Source organism: Marmota monax, unplaced genomic scaffold (genome assembly GCF_021218885.2).
Source record: "Marmota monax isolate L192 unplaced genomic scaffold, Marmota_monax_Labrador192_F-V1.1 WCK01_AAM20220418_F8-fsc00071, whole genome shotgun sequence".
In the NCBI taxonomy this organism is placed as follows: domain Eukaryota; kingdom Metazoa; phylum Chordata; class Mammalia; order Rodentia; family Sciuridae; genus Marmota; species Marmota monax.
In genome coordinates, this window is record NW_026695217.1 from 2805444 (window position 1) to 2818630 (window position 13187).

The window sequence follows — 13187 nt, forward strand, 5'->3', positions numbered from 1 at the left end:
CCCCAGGATGCCCTTTGTCACATTCCCTGAAGAATAGCTTTCCATACGAAGGGTCCTCCTTGAAGGAGATTATGTGGGCCAACTTCCTTACAGTCCTTGAACAGAGTGGATTCCTGCTAACAATTTTGGAAATCATAAAATGAGTTAGCTGCACTAAAGAAGAAATAGCTTTAGTATTATAGCAGGGAATGTGGCCTAATGTGCCATTTCATGTATGAATTTTACATAGCCAGAAATTTTTTCATTTAAATTTTAAAAGTTGGTTTATTTAGAATATTTTGTGTGACATCCATTATTTTCCTCATTCCTCTAATATGGAGATGAAATTAAAGAATGCTTGTATTTTCCTTAGTTTTTTTTTGTTGTTGTTGTTGTATGATTTGTTTGAATCATTTAAAAGTAAAAATCTATACCTAAAAGTTTCAGCAACTATCTTCTTTGAATTGTCTTAATTTTCTTTGACTCTGGATTTCGGTATTCTAAACCAGGGGAAGGTGTAGGTTTTCTTAAATGGGTATTTATCAAAATTTTAGCTCCTGTGTTCTCCATTCCAACCAGTCAGCTTAAAGCTGCTGGAGCCAGTATTTAAACATAACAGGCTGCAGCCTTGTTCCTCAAAGAGCTGTATTAACAAAATACAAGCCACGTCTGTGGTTCAAGAGCTCCTGTTTTGCACTTTCTAAACTTTATAACAGAACATGTGCCTGTGTCCCCTACAGAAGAGGTCCACTTTGTTAATTCAGCAGCATTGAGAGAAACCCAATAGCCTTGCAGCTTTTAGATGTTTTGAATAGGTGTTCACAGTCGTAATACCTGCATTATAATTCCTGTGGACCTTCCATGTTTCTTGGAATGTCTTCAGAAACATGATTTCCTTTTATGGAGTTGGTTTTACTGTCCCTGTCCTACAAATGACAAAGGGGCTTGTTCAAAGTCCTCCCTTTTCTGAGGTGAATGTTGCCCTAACTTTTCCACCTCACTGAGCACCACCCTGATGGCCTGTTCTGTCTCCACAGTGTGTACTCTGGGCACCAGTCCATTCTGATCCCGCCCTCGGAGCTGGAGACCAATCCTGCGCTGTGGCTGCTAGCTGTGAGTCAGTACAAGGTGCGGGATACGTTCTGCTCCTACTCGGTGATGGAGCTTTGCACCAAGGGGCTGGGCTCCCAAACAGAATCCCTCAAGGTAAGCCGCTGCATGCCCAGCCTGAGTTCAAGAGTGCACAACAGCCCGCTTGTCCACAGAGGGGACTCTGGCAGTTGGGTTAGGACAGTCCTTCAAAGAGCCAAGGTGTAATTTGCCATCTCAGGCTTACTGGTTGCCATGAAGTTTCCCACTGTCACACATTATAAGCAAGAGTGTAAAATGTTGATGTTTTAATTTCTATGTCTACTTGAAATATCCTAAATTTGTTTTTTTGTTGTTGTGTGAGTTAAGTTTTCCAGTGAACTCGGTTATCTGATACTGGTGTTTAACTAGAAAGGCTTGAATTCACTGGGGGAGGGGGGTGGTTTCCTGGGAACTGAACTCTGGGGCACTTGACCACTGAGCCATATCCACAGTCATGTTTGGTATTTTATTTAGAGACAGGGTCTCACTGAGTTGCGTGGCACCTTGCTGTTGCTGAAGCTGGCTTTGAACTCACGATCCTTCTGATCTTCCTGCCTCAACCTCCCGAGCCCTGGGACTACAGGCGTGTGCCACTGCACCTGGCTGCTACTCATTTTTGTTTGCCTTGGAAGACTGTTTTGAAGGACTGGTCCCACCCAAAATCCATTTTACAGTTGCAAGAATAGAGTTGTGATTTTTTTTGACTGCCATTATGAAAGAATAGTAATATTCCCTGTCTTAATGAAAAATATTTTAATACACATTTTTGTGGAAAATTAAATAGTCAGTTCTAGATAACTGAGAGGGGGTACTGAGATGACCTGTTTTGATTATAAGCCAACCCACCATTCACTGTTTGAATGTCTAGTGTGTAGGTCCTTGGTCTATACAGATCATACTGGTATTCATACACACACCCCCCCCACACACACACACAGAGTACATGCAAACAACAAAGCAGTGCATTTGTATCTCCTGCATGGTTTTCTCATTCAGGCATCATGCATTTAGTTTCAGCAGGAAAACAAAATATAAAACAGCTTTGATATTAAGCTATATGAATGTCTATTTGAGGTTATACACACAGGGAAAAGTTGTAAGACTTCTCATATCCACCTATGTTGCATTGTGAAATGATTGAGTACATTTTCACGGACGGACCTTGTTGGGTGTATCTATAAGTTATTGAAATCAAATAATATTATAATTGAATGATACTAAGTAAGGAACCATTGTTGTCTCCATTTTAAAGATGAGAAACTCTGGTTCAGGGAAGTTGAGCAGCCTTCCCACACTCCTTCTCTTCATAAGCTTGGAACCAAATTCCTAATCTCTAGTTCCAGACTCTGTCACAAACCTGGTGGTGCCCTGCCTCTGACCTTTACATGTACAAATATGTGACTGGTATCGCCCAGATTTCAATTTTCCTGTGTAACTAGGTACATGATCATATATCCTACTTCACTGTCAAACTTAAGTGCTGGCCATGTAGCTGGGTGGTAAAACATGTGCCTAACATGCACAAGTACCTTGCTCAATTCCAGCCCTACACATGCAGGCACTCAAGCGCGCGTGCATGCGTGCACACACAGTTGTCTGGAAATGTTTCCTCCTGTATGGGGACCCTTGATGGTTACCTCTGTTTTGGAAATGAGAGCACCTTGAGGAGTATGGCAGGATGGAGCTGCTGGGTTTGGTAGTCCCCCTCTGCACACCCCCGGCATCCTCTCCAAGTCACCAACATTCACACTTTCAGATGCAAATCCATCACTAGCATCCCTCCCGTGAGCTGGGTGCCTTAGCTGTCTGAATTTGCTGCAGAAATTGAGCAAGCTGAACCATGTGCATGCCACAGAGAATAAACCACTCAGGAGCGCTGATCAGTGACCTTGTCTACCTGGTGGGGACGTTGTCTGCACCTTCCAGTTTTGTGTTGCTGTTTTGAAGATGGGGGTTCTCACTTCTCTGCAGTGTCCTTGTGAACCTCAGCTCACAAGAGAGCAGAGGCCTACTGTTGCTCACTCTCCAGCCACCTCACCAAGGAAGCTGCTTTTCCTCATCATGATTCTTGCTGTTGCCTCTTGCTAGCATTTATAATATGGCAGTAGCGTCTTTAAGAATTAGAAAATCTGTGTGGATTACTTTTACAAGGGCATCCTGAACCAGTTTAATTAACAGTGTGGGTACGGACAGCCCTGGCAATGTGGAGCTGAGTTGATTTGCCCCTTGCTCCTGAGGCTTTGAGTAGGGACACCAAGGTACACGCAGCTAATCAAAGACTGCATTAGCATCACTGTCCTTATTTCTAGGCACGAGGACTGGACTTGTCCCGAGTGAGGACCTGTGTGGTGGTGGCAGAAGAACGGCCTCGGATCGCCCTCACACAGTCCTTCTCTAAGCTGTTCAAGGACCTGGGCCTCCACCCACGGGCTGTCAGCACCTCATTTGGCTGTAGAGTGAACCTGGCGATTTGCTTGCAGGTGAGTGTCATTGACACCAAGTGCCTGAGTTGAGAGAGTATCTTGGAATGATGGGCAGCTCAACCTCCACGTACAGTCCTCAGCTGATACTTAACCTACACAGGAGCTTTCAGTCAAGTGCCTGTGCTCAGTATACACTTGTTTTTTCTTTTCTAATTAGAGTTGCATTCGTATCCATTGTTCATAGCCAGCATCGAAACACTTACTCTGTCCAGCAGCACTTTACCTTTTGTGGTAGGGGTAGCACTTCACTCAGACCTCTGCTGTCATTGAATTAGTCTCGGGTGTACAGACAGGATTTCTGTGGGGAGAGTTTCGTGGTGCTCAGCACGTTGGGGAACTTGCTGCTATGGCAACAGTGCAGAATGAGGAATAGCAAAGCTGCTTTCCTGTGACATAGGTCACAGAGAGGCAGCTCTAGCAGGTGGCTTTGTAGTCACTGTTATGCCCCCTCCAATTTTTTTTATTGGTTCATTTCTTGACCATCTTGGCTATTCCCTTCCTTTTTGAGCTCTTCCTGTGAAATACCCCAGTCTACAGAGGTTATTGTGCAGTGAGAGGGAAAGGGATGAAGAGTGACTTGAGCACAAGGAGTCACATTGGAGGGTGGTGGAGGAAGGCCTCGGGGACACTGCAGAGGGGTGGAACTGTAGGAAGTCCAAAAGCCTTGAGGCAAGACTGGTCCTAGAAAAGTTTGTTTTCTTTTAATTGTTGCAGAATTTAAAAACATGACACTGTCAAAAAGGCAAAGGAGACATAACCCAAGGTCCGGAGAGTAGAAGTACCATCTCTTGATCCTGTACCTGTTACTGTAGAACCTGACCATAGTAAATGTGCAGTAAGGAAGATAAACAGAAATGTTTGGGTTTTATATAAATTTAGTTTCTTTTCTTGGGAGTACTTATTTTAGAAAACAAAATCCGAAAGTACAAATTAGCTAATGAATAATGTTCATATAATACAAGTACCCAGAGATAATTACAGGAATCACTTAATGTGTAAACTTAGAAACACAAAAAGCCAGGATGCTCTCTAAATTTCCAGCTTATGCCTAATTTAAGGACATTGAAAAATTTAGTTTTCCCCTTGCACAGAATTGCCAGTGTGTGAGAGCTGAGTGCAGGGGAATGTTTGTTTGAGTTGATCCGCTGTTTGTGACAGCAAGGCTTTTTCTGTGACATTCACCATGCTCCCCAATAGAGCTTACATGTGACAGAGCTTTCTGTAGAGCACTTGGTTAGATCTAGGGAGGAGATTATTACCTCTGGGGTAGGTAGTTAGCTAGACAAGAAATGGAGCCTCGTCTACACATTCAAGGGCTTACAAAGTGTGTCTTTTGGGGACAGTGTTCTGTTGGTATCAGTTTGAGAAGGATTTCCTGGTCTCTGGAGAAGGCTGGTACACTGCTCATGGGTTTGTTTGGTTGGTTTTTGATTCTTGCTTTTTGAGAACTTAAAGGCCTTAATAAGCACTTAATGTGTAACATTTACTCTTTGGGGGGGGCATCAATTTTGCCAATGCTGATCAGACACTGATAAGTACTTTTTAGAACCCACCTGATTGATGACATCTTCCAGCTCTTCAGGGATGAGTGAAGGGTTGGTAAATACAGTCCTCTTCAGCATCTCTCTGGTTCTTGCACTGCCCAGCCCCCAAGGTCTCCCAGTTGTACAACCCGAGGCCCAACTCCTTTCTCTACCGCAATTGTTGGTGCCTGTGCTTTCCAACACCCAGATTCATGCTGTCCTCTGCCTGAAATGGACTTTGCGCTGTCCTCAGATGGAGAGAGCCGCTTCTCCTTTAGGTCCCCTCCAAATCTTTCCAGCTTCCTCTGGCTGCAAGGGTTTCCCTCCTCTGAATCCCAGCATCCCTTCCACTGGCTTCACCTCTGCCATGTCTTAGAACTTCTGACATGGGTGTCTTCTGTCCTGGAGGACCCAGTTCCACTGAGGACACTCTCACGTCATGTAGTCACTTCTTGATGTAAGTTTCATGAAGGTATTGAAAGTTGATTGCTTTAGCCACCAGTCCTTTGCATTTGAACATGAGTCACATCACATATTAAATGAGTACTTACTTATTTGATTAGAGCCTGGTCTCCTGAGTGACAAACACATGGCATTACTGAATTGTCTGCAAATGAGCTCATGGTGTGAACTGCCACCACAGAAAAACCACAGCATCGTATGTAACTCTTATTTGCAAGTGAAAACCAAGGATTTGCTGTTCTTCAAGCTTCCTGAGCATTTTCAGCTCAAAGAGGAAGTCCTGCTCCTTAAGCAAAAAGATGTTCACACAAAAAATCCTGCAGTGCAGTCTCTAACAATTGCATTGGACCCTTCAAGTCAAGAGAGAATCTCATTAGAGCCTCCAGCATCCATTAGGGGGAAGTTGAGTCATTTCATTTTAACATGAGAATAATGAAGGCCCTTGAGTGAACTCTCCCAACAAAGCTGTGAAGTAAAAACGGAAAGAAATGGAGAAGTCGGTGCCATTTGTAATCTTGGGAATGTCATTCCCAGCATGTTGAGCTATAAAAATGACTTCATTTCAATTTGTTGAATTTATGATGAAATTGGATGTTGGAGCTGTGTTTAATTGGCTTTAACATAAAATTTTCATAGTACTATGAAATCGTGTCACATGTTTATTAACCTCTGTTTGAAAAGACATTTCTCACAGCCACAATTACTCTTTAAAAATAAAAGCTGGAAGGTCTTTGCATTAGATACGTGACACGAAAATTTGCATTCTCCTTCCAGCAGAGGAAGGGAAAGGAGGTTTTCTATTTTCTACAGGAGACCTGTTTCTTTTTTCTTCTTTTTTTGGGGGGTGGGTGGGGTGGGGTACTGGGGCTTAAACCAGAGACACTTTACTGCTGAGCCACATCCCCAGTTCTTTATGCTTTTTATTTTGAGACAGGGTCTTGCGAACTTGAGTGTCTTTTCAAGGTTGCTGAGGTTGGCCTCAAACTTGGAATCCTTCCACCTCAGCCTCCCCAGTTGCTGGGATTACAGGCCTGCACCACTGCATTCAGCAGTTGTTTCTTTATTAAGAAAAAAAATTTATATAGGAGCTTTGATGTTTAGTGCATAGAAAAACAATGGTTATTTGAGAGGAAAGTTTCATTAAAATGGCTTCATGTGATTAAATCAATAATAGCAGTTCTAGGCAATCATCAGTCTCGAAACTTGCACCAAGGAAAATACAAATACTCGGGTGATAGAAGTTGTCATTGTTAAAATGAATAAATCTTAAGTAATTCTCAAAACAAATAGTTCCAAGACTTTCATTAATGTGAGCTTTCAGCTCACTTGTTTCCTCCCACCCCATCGCTCTTAGATGAGGAAAGTAAAAATAAATAAGATATTGTCAGGGGTTTGTGTGCTTCAGGGAATTAGTCACATTCGGCTGACATTTTTACATCCTCTCCTACTGATACATGTTGTCCCAGATAATGGAAACTAATGTTTGAGATCACGGAAACTGTATTCTCAATTACTAAGTGTATCAGCCGGCATTCTAATTTATAAGCAATAGAAACCACCTCCGGCAATTTAAGTGACAAGGAATGTACTAGAACATCACTGGGCAGCTCTCCAGACACAAGGGGGCTGGAGGGCAGGTGTCGGGGCTGGGCAGCAGGAGTGGCTTGTGCGTGTCACAGTGGCCTTTGATGGGGAGGACACTGTGCTCTCCCAGCTGTGCCCTAAGCCGGCTCTTGCACCCCACCCTGGCCTAGCCTCCCCTGCACCTCCACCTGTTAAGACCCCTTCACTGCCAGGAGCCAGAGGCTGGAGGTTTCTTCTGGCTGTGGCAGGGTTCTCTTATCTCCCCCACCTCAGGTTCCAGGACAGTTAGGAGGAGAGCCTCAGCTCTGGGACCTTGAGTTCTGTTGAAGAGCTCTGTGTCCAACAGGCCTCAAAAAGTGGGGGAGTTCCCAATATAGAAAGAATTGAGATGCCTGTTGACAAAAAGAGAATGACAGACGGCACCTTCAGCCCTTCCCTTCAGCTGCCCAGTGTCAACCCACGTTCCCATTCTGATGCATCTCTCCACCCTTCCCCTGAAAAAAGCCCCCGTAATACAGCCTCACTTTTACTTGCATGAATACACTCACTGTCCAAGATGGAAACAAGCCGAGGTTTCCAGAGTTACTGTGACCAATTCCACATCGAGGGTTTTCTAGGTGATGTTGACTCTTCCTCCAGTTCTGCCTTGTGTAGAGAAGACTGTGAAATTCTCTGCCATGAATAGACTGTCTGAAAGGGGGTCAAGGGAGAGAAGGGTATTCAATGTTCATCCGTCAACTGTTTCGGATGTCTGGTGTGAGCAAGGAGCTGGAGGTCACCACACCAGTTAGTCAGTGTTGCATATACCAGGTTCTCAATGGCCCCTTCCAATGGTACCTTTAGGAATGTGGGAATAACCATGGGAACAGTTTAAGGTCCCAGTACACAGTGACGAAATGTCTGAGGTAACACCACAGGTGAGCTTTGGTTTTGTTGTCTCTCATCACAGCAGTAGATGGTTGCTTATCACAATCATAGAAATTCCTGGATGTAGTCTGTGCCTTGAATCAAGAAACCAGAACCAAGCTGGTCATTCCTTGGCGTCACAGTCTGAGCGCTTTCCTAGTGTTCTGTGGCTCACGCGTCACCTAAGTATGAGCCCTCACTGGGCACTCTTCACTGAAAGGTCAGAGAGTGAGGAGCTGAGCCTGCCATCCATGTGGCCTTTTCACAGCTGCTGAGCTCAAAGCAGAACAGACAGTGTGTGAGTAAGCAGGCACGGCTGTGCCCTAGCCAAACGCTGCAGAGCAGGCCAGCCCATGCGCCGATCCCTGCAGGTGGGTTCAGTGGCCATTGCGCCAGTGGATGCCTTGGGCTGCCAGATCCACAGAGAGTGGGGTTTTCCCTGCCTTTGGGTCCTGCCAGAGAAATCAGTTTAGACCCAGCTTTTCCCTGACCCTGTTATCTGCAATGACTCCTGGTAAGTTTATGCATCGATCAAGACACTTGATACCAACCTTAGAAACAAGTCTGATTTTAGCAAAATATAAAATTGTTACAAATGACTTGGGACTTCAACTTTATTTTTTATTAAGTCATAAAAGAGCGTTTTCCCAGCCCTAACATGGCTTTAAAAAAATTAAAAATCCATTACACAGCTGAAACTTCCAACAAATCTAAATTAATTAAATTCTTCCTGGGAGAAAAGAGACCCACGCGTGGTTTTACCTGTTGCAGAGGAGCAACAGAAGGAATTGATCATAGAAAGGATAAACAAAACCAGCCCAAATTAATAATTTTTAAAAAAGCCAGCAGTGGAAAAGTTTGGCAAGGTGGACGGGGGTCCTCAAGAGCGCCTTGTGGACCTGCATCCCTCCTCCATGCCTTCCTATGGGCACCACCCACCCCAGAGGTCAGATGCCAAAGCTTGGGAGCAGGGAAGGAGACCTGATAGAACCCACCTTGCATTCTCCAGGCCTGTAGCAAATGGAAAGCAACCAGACTGTGGTGTCCTAGGTGGGGGCCCTAAAACTGAAAATTTTCCCCCTGACCTTCTGGTGGTCGGTAGGAGCAAGGCAGAAGCTCCTGAGCATTGAAAGGAGGACCAGCAAGCTGAGTGCCCCTCTCCATGGCAAGCCATCACAAGGCCACTGCAGGGATGGAGGTGGCGTGGGCTAAGCACGTCTCTGAGGCTCCTGAGCTTGGCCGCAGGGTGATGGAGGAACCTGGAGGTAAGACTGGTGAGAGAAGAATGTCAACCATCACCTAAATAGCCAGCAGCCAAACTATAAAGACGGGCTCCCGACCATGAAATATAGGTATGTATATCCAGGGTGGCTGGTGCTGAGATCTCAAGTTCTGCTCCTGCTCCTGGGCACAGGAGCCAAGTCTGCAGCTGCAACAACACAATCAACTGTAACACAGATGAACTTGTACCTCCACACTGGTGGCCCAACAGGAGATTAGCTATGCCATTTTTGTGGAGTGAAATATTATCTACTGTCTTTTTTTAAGCATGGTGTTTGCTATGCAATCAAAAAATAAAAGACAAAAAAAAATATTACATGTGGTCACAAGAGGAAACGTCTAATGGAGTAAAAATTAGAATTATCAGACTTTAATTATTAGAGCTATGGTAGACATGTTCCAAGAATCTGGTTGAACAGAGTCCTTGAAACCCTAGCCAGAGCAATCGGCCAAAAGAAAGCGATGTGAACAAAAAAAGAAGAGCTTAAACTATTCCTGATTGCCGATAAGATGATGTTATATTTAGAAGACCCCCCCAAAACAAAACTCCATCAGAAAACTTCCTGAGCTCATAAACAAATTCAGCAAAGTAGCAGATTTTAAAATCAGTACCAGTAAATCAAGTATATTTCTATACACCAATAATATATCAGCTAAAAGAGAAATCAGGAAAACTTTCCCCTTTACAATAGCTTCCAATAAAGAATATTTGGAAATCAACCTAACAAAAGAGGAGAAAGACCTCTATAATGAAAACTAGAGAACACTAAAGAAATTGAAGAACTCAGAAAATAGAAAGATCTCCCATGTTCCTGGATAGGCAGAATCGATATTATCAAAATGGCCATACTACCAAAAGCATCATATAGATTTAATACAATTGCTATAAAGATGCCAATGACTTTCTTGACAGAAATAGAAAAAACAATCATGAAATTCATTTGGAAAAATAAGAGGCCCAGAGTAACCAAAGCAATCAGCACAAGAAGCGATGCAGGAGGCGTCACAATACGAGACCTTAAATTATACTACAGACCTATGATAACAAAAACAACATGGTATTGGTACCAAAACAGACATAAAGAATAGAAGATGCAGAAGCACTCCCACAAATACAGTTATCTCACTCTAGACGAAGGCAACATAAACATAAATTGGAGAAAAGATAGTCTTTTCAACAAATGGTGCTGGGAAAACTGGAAATCCATACGCAGCAAAATGAAATGAAGTCTGTCTCTCTCACCATGCACAAAACTCAAAAGTGGATCAGGGACCTAGGCATTAGACCAGAGACCCTGCCTGCACTTACTAGATGAAAAAGCAGGTCTAACTCTCTTAACATGTTGGCTTGGGAACTGAATTCCTCAATAAGACTCCTAAAGCACAAGAAGTAAAATCAAAATCAATGGGCTAGTACCAAACTGAAAAGCTTCACAGCAAAGGAAAAATCAAGAATATGTACAGAGGTCCTACAGATTGAAAGAAAGTCTTCACCACCAGTACCACAGATAAGGCATTAATTTCCTGAATGTACAAACAACTTAAAAAAACTTAACACCATAAAAATAAGCTAATCAATAAATGGGCGAAGAAACTGAACAAACGCTTCCCAGAAGAAGAAATACAAATGGTCAAAAAATATGTGGAAAAATGTTCAACATCTCTGGCAATTAGAGAAATGCAAATTAAAACTATACTGAGATTTCATCAACCCCAGTCAGAATGGCAATTATCAAGAATATAACTAAAAATAAATGTTAGTGAGGATGTGGGGAGAAAGGTCCTCTCATACATTGTTGATGGGACTGCAAATTGGTGCAACCACTATGTAAAGCACTATGGAGATTCCTCAGAAAACTTGGAATTGAACCACCATTTGACCTAGTTATAGTGATGTGGCCACATTAATGTTCCCAGCAGCTCAACTCACATAGCCAAGCTGTGGAAACAACACGTGTGTCCTTCAATGGATGGATAAAGAAAATGTGTCAGAAAAATGATAAATTATATCCCATCTATGAATGATATATCAAGGTGAATAAATGCATTTTACTGTCATGTATAACTAATTAAAACAAAATGTGGTATATTACACAATGAAATATTACTCAGCCATAAATAAGAATGAAATTATGGCATTTGCTGGTAAATGGATGGAACTGGAGAATGTCATGTGAAGTGAAATAAGCCAATCCCAAAAAACCAAAGGCCAAATATTCTCTGATTTGTGGATGCTAACCCAAAAAAAGGGACATGGGGAGGGGGATAATAGAAATAGATTGGACTAGACAAAGGGAAGGGAGTGGGAAGGAGAACAGGAAAGATAGTAGAATTAATGGGTCATAACTTTCCTGGCCTTGTATCTGTATGCACGACCAGGTAACTACACATCATGTACAACCACAAGAGTGGGAACCCAACAGAATCAGTTATACTTTGTGTATATTCTGCCAAAATACATTCTACTGTCATGGATAACCATAATACAAAAACGATGAATATAAAAAGTAACCCTATAAATGTCACTGTTAAAAGAAATGGATGTCTCAGCATTGTAAATGAAGTTGATCAAACTATATTTTTTAAAAAAAAGCTAGTTGAAAAGGCATATAACATACAAGAAGCAATGGGAGATACTGCACAAAGATGGAAATTTTTTTTTTTAAAGAACTGAATGGAAATCCTAGAATACCACTGTAACATTTGAAATAAATTCTCTGTCTCATGTGGATACAGCAGAGGAAAGAGTCATTTAGTGACCTTGGAGTCCCATCAGTAGGAATTTTCTTAACTGAAACACTAAAAGAAGTAGATGAAATGGAGCAGAATGGCTGAGATCTGTGAGAAAACATCAAGTGGTCTAACATAGGTGCAATAGGAGTCCTAAAAGAGGAGATGAGAGAAAATGGGTTAGAAGCATGATTTGAAGACAATGGCTGAGACTGGTGAGAGGACAGTCCACAGATTGAAGAACTCCAAGCAGAAAAAAATAAAAAGGAAGCCCCAACTTAACCATATCACTGTGAAGACGCAGAGAGAGGAACAGCCTAAAGCACCTGCAAAAATAGACACTGTCCCCAGAAGGAAGTGACAAAAAATGACACCATGCTTTCACCAGAAGTGGTGGATGCCAGCGGAATGATATATTCAAGGTGCTAAAGAATGATTATGCAGTAAAATGTCCTTCAGAATAGAAGCTAAAAATACATATTTGTTGGCAGCAAATCTGAGGGAATTTATCAGTAAATATGCATCACAAGAAATGCTAAGAAATTCCTTAGGACTAAAAAGACAGTGAAACAAAGCCCAAATGTGTAAGGGGAAATTAAAAATACCAGAGAAGATCAAGACAAAAGAAACTTTTATACCATTACATTGTGTGCACATACAAATATATAACAACAAATTCCAGCATTACATACAACTATAATAAATCATTAAAAAGACTGGCATGTTTTAAAGATCTATCCATATGTAAATATACAAATTTTCTTAATATCCCTTTGAAAATGATTAACCATTCAAAGCAGAAAGTAAAAATTGAGCCATTGATCTATGTAGGAGTAATAAGGCTTTAAGGGGCAAGACGGGAGGTAATGGACAACTGTTTTAAGAGTCGTACTGTTGGTGGAGTGCACTGTGAAGGTGGATACAGGAAGTGGTACAAATTTCTACACCAGTGACTAAAAAATTAGCACAAAGGTCTTTAGAAAAGAGAATGCTATTCCAAAAATGTCTGGTCATGAATAAAAGCAGAAAGAAGGAAAGGAACAATAAAAACAGCCCTTTGTATCAACTATGTTAAAAGTAAATAAACTAGATGATAGTGATTGCTGTG

At 42.2% G+C, this 13187-nt stretch overlaps 1 protein-coding gene across 7 annotated transcripts in view; it reads left to right on the top strand.

Moving 5' to 3' along the window:
* Positions 1–13187, top strand: part of Dip2c (disco interacting protein 2 homolog C) — a 380677-nt gene that overhangs the window by 334032 nt on the left and 33458 nt on the right. For all 7 annotated transcript variants that reach the window (XM_058575053.1, XM_046432034.2, XM_058575055.1 and 4 more), the window contains 2 exons: positions 1017–1185; positions 3420–3590. In XM_058575053.1, the coding sequence (XP_058431036.1) occupies positions 1017–1185; positions 3420–3590 (340 nt within the window). The remainder of the gene's footprint in view (positions 1–1016; positions 1186–3419; positions 3591–13187) is intronic.